The sequence below is a fragment of the Haemorhous mexicanus genome, chromosome 32 (genome assembly GCF_027477595.1).
Source record: "Haemorhous mexicanus isolate bHaeMex1 chromosome 32, bHaeMex1.pri, whole genome shotgun sequence".
Classification (NCBI taxonomy): Eukaryota; Metazoa; Chordata; class Aves; order Passeriformes; family Fringillidae; genus Haemorhous; species Haemorhous mexicanus.
The window spans coordinates 2,771,017-2,790,949 of record NC_082372.1 but is presented as its reverse complement, the minus strand read 5'-3'; the positions used below and the strand labels follow the sequence as shown (position 1 = coordinate 2,790,949).

The following is a 19,933-nucleotide window of genomic DNA, read 5'->3' as shown; positions in this document are numbered from 1 at the left end:
GGGGGGTCCATAGGGTGCTCTTGCAGGCAGCCAGCGCCTGGCTCAGGGGGTTGACAGCGTCTTCCATCATCGGAGGTGACACTGCAGTGCCTCCAGGTGTCATCCATGCGGTGCAGGGTGGTCCGGAGCTCCCTGGTGACTTTCTCCAGCTCCCTGTACAGGCACCTTGGGGACACGAACGGCCTCATCTCCTCGTTCAGACTGCGTAGGATGGCCAGTAGGTTCGCCCAGGGTAGCCACCACGGTGACCTGTGGCAGCAGCAGGGCCAGGGACAGCTGGTGGGGAGACAGGGGAGGTGTCAGGGACCTCATGGCACTTGTGGTGGCCTCCAGCCCCCGAATGGTACGGCCAAAATCCATGGGAAGCTCCAGGATTTGGCCGCCTTGGCTCAATCCCAGGGGGTTTAGGCTCAGCCCGAGGGGATTTAGGCTCCATCCCGCCATTTCCAGGCGGATTCATTCCGCCGTTCCCAGCTGGAGTTATGAGAGAACGCGGAGCGCTCTGAGGAGCCCACAAAATTGCCCTTAACAAACATGGCCGCGCTGCTTCTCTCGCGAGACCTCTGGCGAGAAGCGCCAAACGCTGCGCGGACCAATCAGAATGCATGGCAGAAGTACTGGCAGAAGTTACCCCCGCGTCGGCGTCGGCGGCTGCTTCCGGCTGAGACTCGGTGCATTGTGGGCATTGTGGTCCCGGTGGGGCCCAGCGGCGGCGGAGCGGGGCCGGGACCGAGGCCGCGGGGGGGTGGGGCGGGGCGGGAATTTGGGGGCGCCGAGGGAGCCCCGGGACCCCTGCCGGCAGCACGGGATGGGCGACAGCGACCGCAGTCAGCACCGGGAGCGAGGGGAAGGGGGCGGGTGAGGAGGGAGTTGGGGGGAGCTGAGGGGGTTTTGGGGATTCGTGAGGGAGACTTGGGGGTTCTGAGGGGATCAGGGGGGTCGTGAGGGGGTTTGGGGTTCGTGAGGGGATATGGAGGGTCCTGAGAGGGTTAACGGGGGATCTGAGGGGTTTTGGGGGGTGCTGAGAGGATGTGGAGGGTTCTGAGGGGCTTTGGGGAGTCCTGAGGGGGATCTGGGGGGTCCTGAGAGGGTTAGGGGGAGATTTTGGGGGTTTGTGAGGAGATTGGGGGGGCTGAGGGGATGTGAGGGGGTTTGTGGGGTCCTGAGGGGATGTGGGAGTCCTGAGGGAGAACTGGGGGGTTGTGAAGGGGTTTAGGGGTGATTTTGAGGGATTCTGAGGGAGAATTGAGGGTCCTGAGGGGATTTGAGAGGTTGTGATGGGGCTGAGGGGATGTGAGGGGCTTTGGAGGGTCCTGAGGGAGAACTGGGGGCTCGTGAAGGTTTTTGGGGAGATTTTGGTGGGGTCTCTATGGAGAACTGGGGTTGTGAGTGGATTTGAGGGGGATTTTGCAGGGTCTTGAGGGGGTCTGGGGGGTCCTGCAGGAATTTGGAGGGGGATTTTGAGGATCCTGAAGGGATTTTTTGGGGGTCCTGACTGGGTTTTGGGCATCCTGAGGGAATTTGGGGCGATTTTTGGGGGTCCTGCAGGGATTTTATGACTGGATTTCCTGACTGGATTTGGGGGGATTTTGGGATCCCCGACTGGAGTTTGGGGTATTTTGGGGTAATTTTGTGTTCTCTGAGCAGAGTTTTGGGGGGTTTGGGGTAATTTCGTGATCCTTGAGCAGAGTTTTGGGGTAATTTCGGGGTAATTTCCTGGTCCCTGACCGGAGTTTGGGGGAATTTGGGGTAATTCTGGGCTCCCTGCTGTTGCGGTGTGTTGCAGCTGGGTTCATCGTGCCCACGGAGGGCGCAGCTGCCGGCGCTGGGCAGGGGAACAAACGAGATGGGTCCTGGTTCCAGAAAGCTCCAGAATCTCTTCCTTACCCCCGGGCAGGAGGGGCGGGATGGGGACGAAGGACCAGGCAAAGGCAGGGCCGGGGGTTTTTACAGAGGATCCCAGGGGGGAGTTGGCGTTGGAGGCAAGAGAGGAGTTCTTAGCAGCACAAGGAGGGTGAGATCAAATTCCTGTCTCTTAGGAACAGGGGCACTCCACAACTCCCCCGTTTTTAAATTGATCAATGCATGCTGAATAACTTAAAATAAGGGGATTCTTGGGAATATGACTGAATAGTTTACAAAACCAAAATGAATATTATTCCGCAAATTAATATTAATAATTAATAATTATTAATTATGATTAACAAGGAATAGAAAAGCATTTGAGTCTTAATCACAAAGGATAAAGTAACAGAAATGATGATACTTGATTAAATGAATACATTTTTACTTCATGAGTTAACAGCTCAATCTCCTCAGGCTTTTGATCTCCTCACCAGGAGGGGTGCAGTTCTTTGATCCCCTCTTCATGAGGGGCACAGACTTTAGTGTTTGGTCTCAGCGTTGGTGCTGGTATTGTGGGTGTTGTTATTGTGAAAAATGAGTATTATATGGTTGGCTTTTTGCAAATATTAAAAGGAATATTATGTGTGTTATGTTAGAAAGTTAATCTGTTTTACTTAATTAATGCTGTGTTAATCCTCTTAAGTAGTGTGGTAAATAGAGTTTTAGGCTATAGCATAATATTAAAATAGAAACTATGCGATGTAAGATACTTTTCTAACTAGCTCAAGAAAGGGATGAGATGTTCAAGAAATTCTTTTCACAGAGATAACAGCAACAAGACACTAAAATCCCAAAGAGAAGAATTATTGCCTCCTTATCATGAAGAACCAGACTCCTTTCACCTCCTTCTTTCAGACTCCACGGAGCCAAACCAGGATTTACGAGATATGGGGGGGTAAGGTGACAATAACCAGAAAAATCTCTACTTTGAAAGGAATGTTTGCATCATGTATGAGATTTATGAATATGCAGCAGGCTATTGCTTTTAAGGGTTAACTCTTTGTTAGCTGACATGCTGTTCTGAGGAAAGCATCCAAACATCCATAATTCTTTGCTTTTTTATTGTCCTTTATTGTCCTAACTCTGATTGTCCAAGTTCTTACTGTTCTATTTTTTTATTCCTGTTTTTGTAACTATTTTATTACTATTAAACATTTAAATTTTTATAACGAGTGATTGGTTTTTCACAGGGTGGTGGTGAGGCCGGCTGACTCCTGCACGGGGCTCGCAGCCGCGCCACGCGGGCCCGGGGCAGGGCCAGCTGCAGAGGCACAGCAGGAAGGGGGAGAGGTAGGTAGGGGGGAAGGGGAGGTTTGGGACCAGAGGAGAAGGAATTGGTGGGAAAAAGGGGAATCTTAAACAGCGTGGTCAGCGCCGTTTTCAGAAGGAGGGCCCAGGACGGCGCGGCCTGCCATGATCCACTTGTACAAGTGGGGTTGTGATGGTTCATTAACTGATCTCAGAGTGCAAAACAACACAGAGGGGATTTCAGTATTCATCAAAACAAATGCACCTTTACTGAGTGCCCACAGCAAATGCGATAGAAGGATTAGAAAGGAGATAAAGGATAGAGAGAGAGAGAGAAAAAAAGAAGGGCTGGGGGAATAGCTGCCAATGGAGAGATGAAATCCCTGTGGTCCGGCCAGTAGATCCGTCTTGTCACATCGAGGAGAATCTCAAATTCTTTGGTTAACTCAGGGGTCACTTCTAGTCCTCTGCTGAGGGGAGAACGGGTTAAGACAACAGAGAATAAGTGTATTGAAAACAGGTATGGACAGTCCATGTTCCAAAACAGGACAAAGCAATCTCAGCAGTGAGCGGGACCCATTGTTTCAGGATTGGTTCTGTGCGAAACCAGTCTTGGTCCAGCGAACACACCTGCAGGCACCACTTGGCAGACATCCCACTTCCGTCAGGCCAGCATCCTGTGTTAGAATTATAAGGGTCTCAGTCTCATTCCTTGGGAGGGGGCTTCAGTCTCCGTCCTTGATGGTGGTCATGAGGCAGATGAGGGATCTTCCGTGGGGGGATCACCAGAGTTAGCTCAGAAAGTTCATTTGGCCAAGAGATGGGGAAATTCATGGGCTGTTGTGGGATGGTGAAGCAGGTGTGAGACCGTGGAGGCACAGCAAGCACACCTGCACACAATCACTTGGTGAGCATCCACTTCAACCAGGCCAGAACTCCAGCCAGGGCCCTCAGGGTCTGTCCTGGCGACGGTCATGAGGCAAATGAGGGAAATTTTGACCATCTCTTACACAGCAATCACCATTCTGGGTAGGGAACGGGGAATGTGGAAAGACAGGGGGTGAAGGAGGACACAGGGTGGTGAGAGGATGGCAGTGCTCCCAAACTCCCTCCCAGTCACACCCAGCACCCCCAAACTCCCTCCCAGTGCCTACCAGGACCCCCCCAACCCCATCTCACCCTCCCCAGCATCCCCCAAACCCCTTCCCAGCCATTGCCCAGCTCCCAGCCCCTCTTCCAGTTCCAAGACAGCTCCCTTCAGCTCCTTCCCAGTGGCTCCCAGCACAGCCCAGTGGCTCTCCCAGTGCCCCCGGGGGCTCCCCCATATCCCAGTGCAGCTCAGGGGGTGCTCCAGGCTGACGTGCTCCACCTGGCTGGTGTAGGTGAGCCTGCCCTGGGGGTGGGGGTTTCCAGCAGCTCCAGGAGCTGGTAGTCCAGTTCCCATTGGGGGGACCATGTCTGTGGCCACCATGTGGTCTGAGAGCTCCTGCTGGCCCTGGAACCACCTCGCCTGGATGTGGGCAGGGTAGAAATCCATGACGGAGCAGAGCAGGCGGCTGGGGCCAGGCTGGGAGCTCGAGGGCACCAGCAAGATGGACACACTGGGGGCACTGTGAGAGGGAGAGAGTGGGGACACACTGGAATCAGATGGGCAGCACTGGGAGAGGGGAGGGCTTTAGTGGGGTGGAGAGGGACAGGGAATGGACAGTGAGGGAGTTGAGTGGCACCGAGAGAGGTGGGAGAGGATGGGGGGTACTGGGAGAGAGGGTGAAAGTCTTGTCGTGAACTGGGAATAGACTGGTAATTGACTTGGAGGGGCTGGTTGGAACTGGGAAGGACTGGGATGGTCTGGGAATGAACTGGGAGGGACTGGAGTGGCACTGAGAAAGGTGGGAGGGGCACTCGGCACTGGGAGAGAGCGTGGAAGTCGGAGAGTGGACTAGGAATAGACTGGGAGGGTCTGGGAGGGAGTTGGAGCGACTGCGGTGGCACTCGGAGGGATCTGGGAATGGACTGGGATGGAACTGGCAATGACGTGCGCGGCGCTGCGAGGCCGAGTCCAGCTCGGGGCACTCGGATCTGCGGATCATCCTAGCAACAGATGGGTCATCGGAGGGACGAGCTGTGATTGGCTGAGAGGCGTTATCTCCACGCTCGACCGAGATGGACGCGCTACAGAGCACTGGGAGTGACCGGGATGGACTGAGATGGGCTGGAGGAGCCACGGGGGGGTCACTGGGTGGGAGAGGATGTCCCAGTGATGGACACAAGGAGGGCTGCCGCCTCTGAGGCGATTCCCAGACTCGAGGGATACTGGGAATTTCAGGAGCTCCAGGGTCATTGGCAGGGCAGGGTCCGAGGGGACGCGCTCTGCCCCGCGCTCACCTCGGCGCTCCACCGTTGTGAACGGGGCATAAAGCTCGTAGTTTCGCCAGCACTGCGTGTCCACCAAAGCCCGGTAGTACTCCATGTGAACCGGGTGCCTGTTAGAGCGCTTGGCATTCATCTCCCCATAGGCGATGAACCCCACGTACACCCCGACGTCGCTGTCCAATATCAGGAACTGCTCCCGGTTGTAGATGAACCTCTCCACGAACCTCACCTTCTCCGTGCCGTTCAACAAGTGACACTCTTCAATCTCATCCTCTGGAACACCCTTGTGAGTGCAGGACACAGCTCCGGGGTGCCCCCCCAGCACCCCCAGAGCACCGGGGGCCAACCCGGATCCCCACTGCGCACTCCCTGTGCCCCACGGCCGCCATGGGACCCTCCTGCCCGCGCTGCCGCTTCCTCTGTGCCATCCTTCCCCCATTTCCCCTTCCACATTTTTTCCCCTCCCATCTCTGGCCGCTCCCAAAATCACTTTAAGGGTCCCGTTTCCCCATTTTCCTACAAATCCCCCAATCTCCAGCCACTCTCGGGCTCAGTTTCGGGGTCCCCCCTCCCCTTTTCCCCACCCTCTCCCAACTCTCCTTCACCTTCGCCCACCCCTCTGCCCCTCCCGCTCTCCCTTTTGGGGGGGTCCCCTCCTCCTCCTGTCCATTCCGGGCTCCCCCCCTCGCCCCCTTTTCCCCCTTCTCCCTCCCACCGTCCCACCTCCTCCCGCCAACCCCCGCTCACCCGAGAGCCCCGCGCCCGCAGCCGGGGGGGCTCCCAGCACCACCAGTGCCACCAGTCCGGCCCCAGCTGCCGCCCCTCGCCCCACGGCCAGCGCCGGGCAGGGGCCGCAGCCCCGAAGCAGCCGCGCTGCGCTGGGAGCACCAGTCCGGAGCGGGGCGGGCTCGGCAGCGCCGCGCGCTCTCATTGGCTCCCGCCACTGCTGGGGAGCCGAGCTCACAGGCTCTGCCACACAACTGATGAGTCATCAACGCCCCGCGCTCTCATTGGCTGAGCCGCCTTCTGCCTGCGCTGGGATTGGCTGAGGCCTTTCCGGGAGGCTGCAGCCCCGGGCTGGGGGATTTTTTGGGGAGGGGGAACCTTGGGGCGCTGGGCAGGTGGGAGCTCAGGTGAGCCCAGAAATGTGTGCCCAGGTTCGCGGGATCTCAAGGGTGCCCGTGGCAAGTGGTGACGCTGGCCCGATGCAGAGCCGCTCTGTCCCTGCCCCCCGCAGCCGCACAGGGACAGAAAATGGAACCGAGGGTTCCTCCGTGGGGACAAGGACCGGGAGAGATCCCTCGGCAAATCCGGTACGGGCACAACAGACCCGGCCTGGGCACACGAAGGGAATTCATTACCAACCAAATCACAGCAGCACAAGGACAGGGCAAAGAAATTTCTCCAACACCTTCCCCCACCCAACAGGGATCACCCGGATCGGGGGTCACCAGGGCTCTGCCGAACGGGGATCACTGGGGATCATCCAGCGCGGATCCTCCCATGGGGGATTGAGCTGGAGCAGCGCATGAAGCTCTTCCCACACTCGGGACACTCGCAGGGCCTCTCCCTGGTGTGGAAGTGCTGGTGAGTGACGATCCCTGAATTCCACCTGAAGCTCTTCTGACATTCCAAGCACTCATGGAGCCGTTCCCCAGTGTGGATCTTGTGGTCCTTGGTGAGGTCGGAGGTTCCACTGAAGCTCTTCCCACGTTCCCCACACTCACAGGGCCTCTCCCCAGCGTGGATGTTCTGGTGTTCCATCAGGCTAGAGCTGTAGCTGAAACCCTTCCCACATTCCAAGCACTTGTAGGGCTTCTCCCCGCCATGAGGCTTCTCCACTGAGCTCCGGCTGGATCTCCAGACACCTTCCTGGCTCAGGGGGACTCTTTCCTTCCTGCAGCTCCCTGGGCTGGGTTTGCAGCCACTCCTCGTGAGGGATCTCTGGGGCTTTTCCTCCTCCTCCATCAGGCCACAGCTTGGCAATGACAGATCCTGGTTTGGGGGAAACCAAGGTGGGAGCGCCTTGGAGTAGAGGCTCCTCCTGCCCAATTCCATTTCTAGAAGTCAGCAGGGGTCTTGTGTCCATGAAAATCTCCACAATGTCAAGATTCAGCCCAAAAAAATCTCTCCCAGGAATTCCCTATCGCTGATCTCTCCACTTTTGGGGTTCCAGAGTTTTCCTTTCCTTGGGATGATGGGGGTCCAATGGCTCCAGGGCTTGTCCTTTCTCCAGTATCCTGCTTAGGGATGATCCAGGGGCTTTTGGGGGTCCATGGGGTCCCTTCTCCCCTGATGCTCTACTTTGAGATCCGAGGAGTCCCAGGGGTCCCTCTTCTCCAGGCTCCCCCCCTTTCAAGGCAGCCGGGGTCCCCCAGCTCTGGGATCGCCCCTCTCTGCTCTCCCCACTCTGGGGGTCCCAGGGGTTCCCCTCCTCTGCTCTCCCAGGGGTCCCCAGCACCAATGTCCTCCCCTGCCCATACTGGGCAATGGCCACGTGAACCCCCAAAGATCCCCCCAAGGGGCTCAGCCTTGGGGTCCTGCATGACCCAAAATTATAAACACAGAGAAAAAAACCTCCCAGAGACGCCAGATGATATTTGGGGCCCAAATCCACAATCTGCAGTCTCCAAACACACCCCAATAAAAAACCCTCTCAGCGACACCCCTGATAGATTTGGGACAAGCCCCTCCTCCCCTCTCACCTGCAGGACGAGGTGGGGGCGATGGTCCCGCGGCTGCGGCCACAGGGGTCACTGGAACCTCCTGTTCCTGCTCCTGCTCCACCTCTTCCTACTCCTCCTTTTCCTCTCTCCCTCCTCCTCCTCCTTCCTAATCCCACCTCCTCCCCAGTTTCTGCCTTCTGTGTATTTAAGGTTGGAGACCCTTGCTTGTTTTTAGAACTAGAACAAAGATCCCTGATGGAACAAGGTTTGCTGCTTTTAGTCAGAAGTATCAGTGACTAAAGGTCACGTTTCCTTTGGTTTGGTGCCGTCCTTGTTCCCCCTCAGTGTTCAGGCTGGGCTATGGGGTGTCCTTGTGTGCTGCATTTTCCGAGTTCCTCTGGCATCCTTTGGGCAATAGGCTGTGCCCTGGGAGGGATCTTTGTGCTCCTCTGTGACACAGGAGAACCTTCCAGGCGGTTTCTGCGTGAGCTGCTGCTGTGGTGTCACAGGAGCAGTGCCACGTCCCCGGGGTGTTCCCGTTGCTGTGGGACACGGAGGCCTCAGTGCCCAGAGTGGCTCTGGGCTCGCTGCAGGAGGATCCTCCTGCCTGAGGCATTCTCAGCAGCCAGCCCAGCCCTGACGGGTGTCCTTCTGTGCTCGGAGGGCTACAGGCTGCAGACGTGTGCAGCGCAGCCAAAATGATCCAGCACGTGGCTGCTGCAGTTTGCACTCTGTACTCTGTGGCTTATTCGGGGTATTTTTTAACCCACTTGGCACGTAAGTCGAGGCTTTCCCTCGGTGCAGCATCTGTGGCTTTGGGCTTGCTGTGTGCTTTGTGTTCTTCCTCTGGAGCTGAGCTGACTTTGGAACCAAATTGCCATGAAGACACCATTGCTTTGGGAGAGCTGCTGCCAGCAGCTGCAGCTGAAAAAGGGGGTGTCTGCAGCCAGGGGGGCTTGCATGGCATTTGCAAAGAGCCCTGGGGGGTTCTGTTCCCTCAGGCAGGGAGTCTGTGCCAGCAGAGCCTGGAACTCCCTCCGTTTGCTGCTCCGGCCAAGAACTGACCCAGCCCAGTATTTTGTGCTGTTCTCTTGCTTGCTGTGGGAAGGGACTGTGGCTCATGCAGGGATGCTGTGAGAGCAAAATGCTCTCTTGAGGTTGCCTTGCTCTGTGGCATTTCCCACCACAGGCAGTTTTTCTCCTAACAGCATCTGGTTCATGTTCCCTATCCCATTTCAGGGCACTTCTTCTGTGGATCCCGAGCAGCTCCTCCTTCGGTGAGTGGGAAAGGAACCTTTGGTGTTTGGAATTGTGCAGCAAGTGGTGAGTTTGGTATGTGGCAGGTGAGGGCCAGCCTGGGAGGCTGAAGGAAAGTTCCTGTCAGTGTCTCAGCAGCAGCAGTAGCAGCAAAGCGATCCCCAGCAGTTTTCTCCTTTTCTGCTGAAGAGCTTTTGAAGAGCTGCAGGTCTGGCTTTGCAGGCAGAGGATTGCTGGCTGGCTTTAGCCATGGTGGAATGTTGAATTCCCAGCAATAAGTGGCAATGTCGACTTTAGCCCATTGTTAGTTGGAACAGCTCCAAACCCAATTTCTGCTTAGTGCAGCTGGATGTGCAGCTGAGGATAAATAAGGTGAGAACTGAGATAGAACTTCCCGTCCCTCACGCTGCCGTCTGTCCACAGGGCACAAAAACAGCACCAGCACCTCCTGGGGCTCCCCCTGCTTCCAAAGAGGAGGCCAAAGAGGAGGAAGACAGCAGTGAGCTTCCCGCTGTTCTGGGAGATGATGGTGAACTTCCCTCAGTGCCAGGAGGTGACAGTGAGCTTCCCTCAGAGCCAGGAGATGACAGTGAGTTTCCTGCTGTTCTGGGAGATGAGGGCGAACATCCCGCGGTGTGGGAATGCAGCGGCGAGGCTCCTGCGAATTGGGACAAGGACAGTGGACATCTCCCGGAGTGGGACGAGGACGGTGGATGTCCCCTGGTGTGGGACGAGGATGGCCAAGCTCCCAAGGCATGGGATGAGGACGTTGAAGATCTCCCAGTGTGGAATGAGGATGGAGGACATCCTGTGTCTTGGGAAGAGGAGAGTGAACATCTCCCAGCATGGGAAGTGGACAGCGAACATCCCCTGGCTTGGAAAGATGATGGCGAACCTGCAGAATTTTGGAAAGAGGATGAAGAACCTCCCTCTGCTTGGGAAGAGGACACCGAACCTCCCTCCTCTGTGGGATCCTGGGCTGAGCATTCTGACAGCAGCACCACCCTGCAGCCAGAGGGGAGAGGGGAGTGGTGCCTGATGCAGCTGAGTACGTCTGCTCTGTCCCTGGGTGCCCGAGCAGGGCGCTGTGTGTGTGTCTCGGCATCAGCTGCACCCAGGGTTGCTCTGCAGCTGAATGTCACCGAGCCATTTCTTGTCCTTCCCCAGCTGAGACCAAGGGGCTCACGGCCCCAGGGAGTGGGGCTGCGTTCTGGCTCTGCTGCAGGGCGGGCTCTCACTCTGGGAGGGAGCGTCTTCCACGTGGTTTCTTTCAGGGAACACCGTGAGCGAGGCGGAGCCTGCCGAGAAATACCTGGAGCTGGAGCAGATTGGCCAAGGGTAAGGGCACGGCAGCTACTTCTGCACAAGCAGGGCCAGGGGTTGTGCTGGGGCAGGATCCATTGAGAAGTCAGGAGAGCTCCAAACACCTTCAGACACTGGGCTACCATCCTGCTGTCTCTCAGTCCTGATCAGAATTGATAACTGTGGTCAGGAGGCATCGTCAGAGCCCCCTGAGGCTGGCAGTGTCCTGCCTGCAGCACGGAGCAGGACCTGGAAGATCTTCTGTCCCTGGAACTGGATTGCCTAAAAGAGCAACTCACCATCTGATGACTGTCAGAAAGCAATTCTCAAGAAGATTTCTTTCAAATATTTTCCTTTGAAAAATATCCACGGGTCAGAATGATCAACCTAAAGGTTTAGAAACAGAAACCAGAGATGAACTAATAAGGGCTCTATTCTAGCACAGGTAGCAGACCCCATCCATTCAGTAACACACAGAGCTGATGCACTCTGGGGGAAAATGCATCACCTGCCTGATGGCAGGGCCCCTGAGGAACCTGCAGGTCTTAGGCAGGACATGGAAAAGGATGAAATGCATTCTTTTCCAGTTCTTTAGACCCCCATTTCCCCTCCTAGGTTTTGAACTAAAGCAGTTCAGGGTGGACATTTGGGATTTGCTCCAGCCCAATTCCTTCGTGCTGGGTCTCAGTTTTCTCTTGCACACCTTGCATGGCAGAGGGCTGGTGGCTGCTGTGCTGTTGTTGGAAGGGTCGATGCACCCAGGTGTTTGTGAAGGCTGCAGGCAGCAGAGATCTCCTGTCTGGGCTGGCTTTCACTGCCAGGGCCTAAAGCGCTGCTTCTTTCTTCTCTGCTGTTTTGTCTCCAGGGCTTTCGGAACCGTTTACAAAGGACTGGACAGGGCCACTGGAGGAGAGGTCAGTGTCAACACGCCCAGCACGCCTGGCAGCTCTCCAGGGCTTTCCCCTCTGCTGGGAGCTGTGGCTGCAGCTTTGGGGGCCAGCAGAGCTTTCCTGCCCATGCTGCTCCTCTGAAGGCAGAGCAGTGTCAGCCTGCAGAGCACAGCTGGGACAGACTTGGTCCTTCTGAAGTGCCAAAGGAATGCAAGGAGGGCAGCGGTGTCTGTCAGAGCAGGACGCACTGGCTTGGTCTGCATATCTAAAAGTGTGAATGCATCAGCTGCTGGAGACTGAGGCCCAATTTATCTTCACCCCAGCCTCTCACAGGAACACTATTTAGCAGTATTTCCATCCTGTCTTTCATCTTCAAAGAGAGCCTCAAGGCCTGATTAGGGAGAGATCCTGCTTGGGCTCAATTTGGGGTTTTAGTCCTACTTCAGCTGTTCACAGAGAGAGGGAGAGAAATGAGAAGATGGATGTCCAGAGCAAAGCTCTCTCTCAAACCCTGCAGGTGTGTTTGGGTCTGGTGTCAGTGACAGCCTGTGACAGGAATCACCTGAGCAATGGTTATGCGTGTTTGCTTTGTTGTGCAATCCCAAACAGAGCAGTTGCATCTGAAATCATGACCAAATCCCATAGAACTGCTAAAGGGTTCCTGGCTGTTTTGCTCTGTTTTCACAGAACCAGAATTACCTCCTGCTTTCCAAATGGGTTTGAATATTAATGAGAGTGTTGAGGCCATTTGAGCAGACTCTGGGTGCAGAGGATGTTGTTAGAGCTTTGAGGCTGACAGCTGAGGGACCATTTCTGCAGAGCTGGCAACGCCAAATGTCTCTGGCCATGTGTCCTGTGAGCAGCCCCAGCTGGCAGAGCAATGGGCTGTGGGAATGGCACTTGCTGAGCTCTGGTGTCCCATCCCAAGGCAGTTTGGCACAGCCCGGCTCCGTCACTCCAAACAGACTCGCTCTGTGTTTGCTGTGGCCTCCTGCCACAGACTCCTGCAGTTCAAGGGCTGCCATGTCCCTTCAGGTGGCCATAAAGAAAATGAGTCTCCAAGGGCAGAACAGGGAACGAGCTGTGAATGAGATCCTGCTCCTGAAGGACAAGAAGAACCCCAACATTGTCAACTCTCTGGAGAGGTGAGTGCTTCAGCTCTTATCCCGTGCCTGGGCCCTGCGTTAACCTTTCCTGACATCCCGAGTCTGTAGCCTTTGAAAATGCCTGACCCAGCCACATCTTCCCCAAACAACAGCCTGGCAGTTCACTCCCTGCGTGTGCTTTTGTTGCTTTGGTTTGGTTTTTCCTTCAAGTTGACCCCGTTTGCTGTGTCTCCCAACAAGTGCTGATGAACCACAGCAGAAATTATTTCCCTTGGCTTCTTCTTCCCAGCCCTTTTCCATTGCTACAGATGCCAGGCAGACCAGGTTCTTGTTTCCAGCAATGCCTCATTTGCCCATTTTTCACTGGCCTTGCCTGTTTCTGAAGGGACTTTCTGAAAGGTTTTCTGACTGCTTTTGTCCCAAGTGCTGCACGGCCTCCTCCCCTGGATAGCCCTGGCAGTTGTGTTGCCTTGTTCTGGAGGGAATGGTGGAACTGAGGAGTTCAGAAGCTGAACCAGCTGGGGGCAAGTGTTGTGGTTCCACATTGATCTGGGCTGTTGCTAACCTGCATTTTTCACCTGCTTGCCATCTAAGGCCTCTCCTTTCTCACAGGTGTCTCCTTCTCCTTTAGACTGTGCAGATTCCAAGGGCTGGGCAGCCTGGCAGGAATGTCTCTCCATCTGATTCTGTCCTCACTGACAAGTGACCTGGAAACAAAACTCCATCCAGGCTTTTCCATGGGGGAATTGAGCACTGCCCATTCATCTCCATGCCATTGTTTTCCTCTTCCAGCTTCCTTGTTGATGGAGAGCTGTGGCTGGTGATGGAATACATGGATGGAGGAACTTTGCAGGACGTTGTCAGACAGACACGCATGGCTGAAGGAGAGATGGCAGCTGTCAGTCGGGAGGTGAGGGATCCTGCTTGTCCCTCCCATGCCTGGGACACGATGGTCCTTCCAAACAGGCATGAGAACAGGAGTGGCTCCATGCTCAGGGCTTTGTTTCTGTGCTGTTTTCATGAGCTGGACAAGAAAGAGCCTCTGCAGTGAATGGCCTGCAAGCATCACTGCACTTCTACTCTGTTCTTGCTCTCTCTCCTGCTGTTGTGGTACTCTCTGTCCTTTTTGGATTTGATTTGCTGTTCTCAGCTTTGCCTTGCACCATTTGCCTGGAGTTTGTGTGCACTGCACTCCTGGCCTGTCCCAGCAAAGCTGCTGCTGGCAGAATTCTGAACTGTCCTTTCTGGTGTGATATATTCCGGCCATTGGTTTTTACCCTGGTGTTTCTTGTTCTCTCTCAGTGTCTGCAGGGCCTGGATTTCCTCCATTCCAACCGGGTGATGCACAGGGATCTGAAGAGCTCCAACATCCTCCTGGGAATGGACGGCTCTGTCAGGCTGGGTGGGTGTTCCCGGCCAGGCACGGCGCTCCCGGGCTGCGGCTGTGGGGCTGCTTCCCAGTGAGGCCAGAGCCCCACAAGGGCTGCTGGGGGCACTGGCCGGGCCCTGCTGCCAGCTGAGAGCGGCTGCCCCTGCAGAGAGCTCAGGAGAGGAGCAGGGTGCCAGCAGTGCCTTTGCTCTGGCTCTGGCCCTTCCAGAGGGGCAGCAGGGGGAATCTAAAGCTCCATGGGAATCAGTAAAAGCCACTGCATGAAAGCTGAGGGTTTCTGTAAGGGTCCAGTTCCATCTTTCCTTGGCTACAGCCCTGAGGACTTTCCCAGCTGACTTCACTACTGCATTCTCAGATGGAGAGTGGGGAATCTTTGTGCTTGGTTTCCTCATTCCAGCTGCCTTTGACAGGGTTTGTTTCTGTCCTCAGCTGATTTTGGCCTCTGCGCTCAGCTCAGCCCTGAGCAGGACCGGCGCAGCTCCATGGTGGGCACTGCTCACTGGATGGCCCCAGAAGTTGTGACCAGATCTCCTTATGGCCCCAAGGTGGACATCTGGGCCTTTGGCATTGTGACCATCGAGATGGTGGAAGGAGAACCTCCTTACTTCAGGGAAACAGGGGCCATGGTAAGAGGCAAATTCTCCAGTGGTTGCAGAGGCCTGTGAGCACAGGGGGACCCTGCCCTGGGAGCAGCAGCTGGAGGTTTCTGCACATGGGAAGGGAATTCCCAGAGGACTCCAGCCTGAACACAGATGAATATTCTGCAGTCTCCAACAACAATTTGCTTTGGGATTTACGTTGTTGCAGCTCTTCTGGCTCTGAGGATGACATGGAAATGTGAAGCAAGTGCATCAGCCCTAATGTTTCCCTGCAAGAAACGCCCAACCCAACCCCACATCCCATCCCCAAACCCAACAAGATTTCTGCAGGAGCTTCTAGAAGACATTTTGCAAGATGATCTCCCCCCTGATTCCTCTCACTGTGAACGTGGTTGAAAACCTGAGGATGATTGTTTAACATCCCCATAGTCTAATATATTTCTTTCCTAGTCCAAGCTACTTTCTCTGTGTCACCAAAGCTGAGCTTTCAGCATCACAAACCTCCTGTTTCTGGCCTGGCAGTTTCTGGGATGGGGCATCAGGAATGCATTCACTTGAGTGTCAGTGGCACTGCAGAGATGCACTTGATGTAAGAATCCTGTGGAATAACCCAGGCAGACCACACTGACTCTGGAAAATGGCCTGTACAGCTGGTGTCCACATTTGGAGAAGCAAAATGTGCTATTTCTGATGGAGGTTCCTACTAACAGAGTCAGCCAATGAAACTGGCTCTCAAGACGAGATCATTTGGATCTTGCAGTGGCTGTGGCAGCCCCAGGGTTTGGGTTTTTTGGCTGGCACAGAAAAATGAGCTGTGAGCAGCATCTCTGGCAGGGAGGAAAGTGCCCCTGGAGCTGGGGCTGAGGACCCGGGGTGGATGTGAGCCCGTGTGGGTGTGAAGGAAGCTGGCAGAGCGCTGAGTTTGCTTTCCTTGCAGGCTCGCGCTCTGATCCGGCAGAACGGGACCCCGCAGCTGCAGGAGCCCCGGCGCCTGTCGGCTCTGCTGCGGGACTTCCTCGAGTGCAGCCTGGAGCCGGACGAGGAGCGGCGCTGGGCTGCCCAGGAGCTGCTGCAGGTGAATGCCAAGGGCTGCAGGGCAAGCAGCAGCGCGAGGGAGGGGTTTTCTTGTGGGGCCCCCTCCGACAGTCTCCAGCCTCGCTACTTTCCACACGCAGAGCGAGCAGAATCCTCGCCTGCTTTGGCTTGGCAGGCTCCTTTCGAGGCCAGCTGGGCCTGGTGCCCCACAGCGAGCAGGGACATCTTCAACAGGTCAGGGGGCTCCGAGCCCTGCCCGACCTGAGCTTGGAGGTTTCCAGGGAGGAGGCACCTCCCACACCTCTGGGCACCTTCTGTCAGTGTTCCCCCACTCTCCTGGGTAAAAAATTCTTCCTTAGATCTAATCTGAGCCTGCTTCCCACTCTTGAGTTTCAAACCATTTCCCTTTGTCCTGCTGCAACAGAGCCTGTGAGGAACTTGACTCTGGGAACTAACAGTTCATTTCTTTCTTTTTTATCCTTTGGGCAGCACCCATTTTTGTCATCAGCCAAGCCTCTCTCCAGCCTGACCCCTCTGATCACTGCAGCGAAGCAACTGAGGGAGCAGCGGAGGAGATGAAGCACTTGAGGACAGCCTTTAGTTACAGTAGTTAGGACAACTAGTTAGTTTTGATAGTTAGCACTGATAGTTATGGTAGTTAGTACTGCTAGTTGGTTATGGTAGTTTGCTAAGTCTGTTTGTTATGGTTCTTGTTTGTTATGGCAGTTTTTGGAATAAAAACTCTCTCAAACCTCGACTCCCTTGACGTGTCCCTTCCTTCTCCCGCTGTGCCTCAGCTGCCCGGAGCCATGTGAGGGGAGAGCGGGCCCAGCCCGGCCCAGAGCTGAGCCCCAGCAGAGCCCTGGCAGAGCCCAGAGCAGCCTCGGCACCTGCAGAGTCAGCCTGGAAGGAGGCGCTTGGAGCCTTCGGGGCTGCACCCAGCTCTGGGTTACAAACTGTGTGTGCTGGAAAATGCCAGCGGCTCTGCAGGAGGGCAGAAGGGGCCCGGGGAAGGCCCAAGTGCTCCGTGCAAGGGAAAAACCTGCCCTGGCTTTGGTGTAAATAACTAGGCAGTGTTGGCTTTTGCTATTATGCATGGACTTGTGCAAATTATTCTTAATCACAGTGAGTTTGATATGGTACAGTTTGTAATCACCTTTCACTGCTTTTGCTATAGTATAATTTGTCAGGTTCTTGTGGCCAATGCCCTGGCCCCTGTGCAGCTCGTATCCTCAGAACATCATTTATGGATGATATTTTAGTTTGTGGAGAGTGTGAAAAACAGACATTATAGTTTTGGCTTTCACAAACTATTAAAGTGGATGCCATGTGTTGTGCATTGTAATGTTAACTTTTGCAGAAGTAGCTGTAGTTGTGAAATAATAGCTAATGCTTTTATTTTTGCATCTAACTTACAATAATGAGAATGACTCAGAGATATTTGTGAAATAACTAATTTGAAGTACTTGTGGAAATAGCTAAAACCGTCTGCCTGGTCAGATAACACTTAAGGAAGGGATGTGATGAGGGCCCCTGCCACTGACCCTTCCACTGTCAGTAACTGTCACCTGCTGAAACCACAGAACAGGGGGCCCTTGTGAGGGAGTGACACACAACCCTCAAAACAACAACCCACGATTCCTGCACGTACTCTAAAAATGTGATTTGGGGGTCAAACCAACCTAAAGAATTCCTGGAACATGTAAAGGAGTTCAAAGAAATGTTTGAATTTGTATAATCATTATGAATACGTATTTGATCAATACAATGGAAAAATTTGCTAAGAAGAGTTGCTGTGGTTAACCATTGTGCCTCTGGCCATTGCCAAGCACCCAGCGCTGTTACTGTATTTGTTCCTTATTTTTCCTTATTAAACTTTGAAAAATTCTAAAGAATGAGGCTCCTTTCTCACTTTGTCCCCAAGGTGCTCACGCCTTGTTCTTCCCCCAAGCCAAGATTTGTCAATCCTACACCTTGTCTAGGTAGAGCTGGAGAAGGCTGTGAGGAAAAGGAAGATGCACTGGTGGGGAGGCCCATGGGAGTCTCAATCTCCCAGCTGTGGAGGACTGGTCCCAAATAATAGGAATAGATTTCAAGGTTATGGTCATAAGCTTGCTTCTCCCATAGATCTTTGCAGGCACATGCTAATTTATGTAAAGTTATGTTACCCCATTGGCCTGTTGGCCTAGTTACCCAAGTACAACCCCTGTTACCCATCTCTGGTTAGTCCCTAGAATGTTCTCCTCTCTGTCCCTCCATTTGCCCTGGTTTACTGCATTCCTCTGCCCCTGTTTCCCTGTTAGCTAACCCAACCCTTAACCCCTTCCTTTGCCCCATTTTCCCCATATCCATTGGACCCTGACCCTCAGCTCCACCCTCACTACCCCATATAAAAACCCCTTGTGCCCTCAGCTTGCACCCTGTCTTTGTCCCTGGACCCTGTTCAGCTGTGGACCCTGTTCCTGTACCAATAAACCCAGTTTGCTGGAGATCACACACAGACCCACCCTGCCTGCTGTGTCAGCTTTATAAAGCAGCCGTGAGCTTCGGGCTCCTGAGTGCCGGACGCTCCAAGGGCCTCGGCAGCACCAGGACGCTCCAGACTGGGACAGCCAGGCAGGTGAGGAGGAAGTCACTGCCCCTATCCCCTCCCTCCTGCTTAATCTCCCAGCCCAGCATTGCTGCAGGACAGCCTCACTACCAATGCCATCCTGCCAGGGATGGACTGGGGGGATCTCCTTCCCCTTCCCTCTGGCATGGAGGCAAATCCCATCTTCTCCTTCTCTGCCCTCCTTCCTCTCCTCATTCTGTCCTTCAACCATCCACATTCCTTTCCCATCTCCTTCCTCCCTTGTTCCTTCTTCTTCCTTCCTCTCCTTCTGCCTTTTCCTTTTCCCTTCTCCCTGTCTCTTCCTCTCCTTGTCCTTCCTCCCCCAGGCACTGAGCTCCTGATGGAGACTAGGGAGAAAAAATCCCTGCCACAGAACCTCGTGGAAGAGGCCATTTGGAACGGCTCCACGGTGCAGGAATCCAACGGGGATGAAAAGCTCCAGAGATCCCACACAAGGAGGGGCTGCAAACCCAGCCCGGGGAGCTGTGAGGATGTAAAACCCTCCCAGTGCTGGGGAATGTGAGAAGAGCTTCAGACAGAGCTCAGCCTATTCCTGGCACCTCCAAAGACAGCGGTGCAGGATGCAGAGATCCCCCTGCAGGTCCATGGGCAGGCAGAGATCCCCCTGCAGGTCCATGGGGATGCAGAGATCCCCCTGCAGGTCCATGGGGCTGCAGAGATCCCCGTGCAGGTCCAGGGGGATGCAGAGATCCCCCTGCAGGTCCACGGGGATGCAGAGATCCCCCTGCAGCCCCAGGAGGAGCCGCGCTGGAGCACGGGGATGCCTGAGAGGAGGCTGTGACCCCGTGGCCAGAGGGACCCCGCTGGAGCAGCCTGTCCTGGCAGGACTGACCCCGGGGCACAGTGACCCACGCTGCAGCAGCTGGAGGGGGGCTGTGCCCCATGGGATGGACTCAGGCTGGAGAAGTTCCTGGAAAAGTCTCCGGTGGGAGAGAGCTCAGGGTGCAGCAGGGGAACGACTCCTGTCCCCGAGCAGAGGGAGAAGCCCCGGGGGATGAACTGAGCATGGCTCCATTCCCTGTCTCCGGCACTGCCGGGGTAGGAGGTGCAGCTGGAAGGAGGGAGGCGGGGGGAAAGCTGGATTTAAGGGTCTTCACTGAATTCTCATTATCCTGCTCTGAGCTTTTGGAGTTTTCTGCCAGAAATCTCTCCCCTCCCCCACTTACCCACAGGGGTTTTGGGCAGCTTTCCCTTCTTGGGGGAAATCAAAGCGATGCACTGATGCTCCTAATTAGGGGTAGGAAAAGTGAGGCTCCAGGGCTCCCGCTGAGCCGGAGCCACCGAAGCGGCAGTGCCGTGGGAAAGCCGGGTCGGGAGCTGCGGAGAAGTTTGTTTGTGTTTTCAGCTCCATCCCCCTCGGGCCCGGGCCCGTTCCAGGGCTGTTCCTCAGCTCCGGCTTCGCCCTCACGCAGCCCAGGGGGACCCTGAGAGCGCGGGGCGGGGCTGTGCCGTGTGCAGAGCCCGCCCCTGGCTGCGATTGGCCGGTTGTGCCGTCAGTCGCGGTTCTGGCGTGCTGATTGGTGGGAGGGG

At 55.3% G+C, this 19,933-nt stretch overlaps 3 protein-coding genes across 3 annotated transcripts in view; 1 reads left to right on the top strand and 2 right to left on the bottom strand.

Moving 5' to 3' along the window:
• The window catches only part of LOC132340564 (uncharacterized), a 141,199-nt gene that overhangs the window by 71,470 nt on the left and 49,796 nt on the right, over nt 1-19,933 (bottom strand). The window lies entirely within an intron of this gene.
• LOC132340598 (patr class II histocompatibility antigen, DO beta chain-like) lies at nt 3,400-5,994 on the bottom strand. The gene is made up of 2 exons (XM_059871678.1): nt 5,539-5,994; nt 3,400-3,830 (listed from the first exon to the last, which is right to left on the bottom strand). Exons 1-2 carry the CDS (start codon nt 5,963-5,965, stop codon nt 3,640-3,642), a joined length of 618 nt encoding a protein of 205 aa, XP_059727661.1. The 5' UTR covers nt 5,966-5,994; the 3' UTR covers nt 3,400-3,639.
• LOC132340482 (uncharacterized) lies at nt 6,732-19,250 on the top strand. The gene is given in 13 exon segments (XM_059871506.1): nt 6,732-6,839; nt 7,430-7,535; nt 9,868-10,002; nt 10,033-10,536; nt 10,724-10,787; nt 11,617-11,665; nt 12,677-12,786; nt 13,540-13,657; nt 14,050-14,149; nt 14,567-14,763; nt 15,674-15,811; nt 18,756-18,891; nt 18,955-19,250. Coding segments are annotated over 13 exon segments (2,061 nt in total).

What these genes read in the sequence shown, in the direction of transcription:
- LOC132340598 (XM_059871678.1), bottom strand. Translation starts at nt 5,965, where the DNA reads ATGGGGGAAGGATGGCACAGAGGAAGCGGCAGCGCGGGCAGGAGGGTC. An exon ending in CACAACGGTGGAGCGCCGAG is followed by an intron (nt 3,831 to 5,538) that starts GTGAGCGCGGGG and finishes ATTCTAACACAG; the next exon opens with GATGCTGGCCTGACGGAAGT.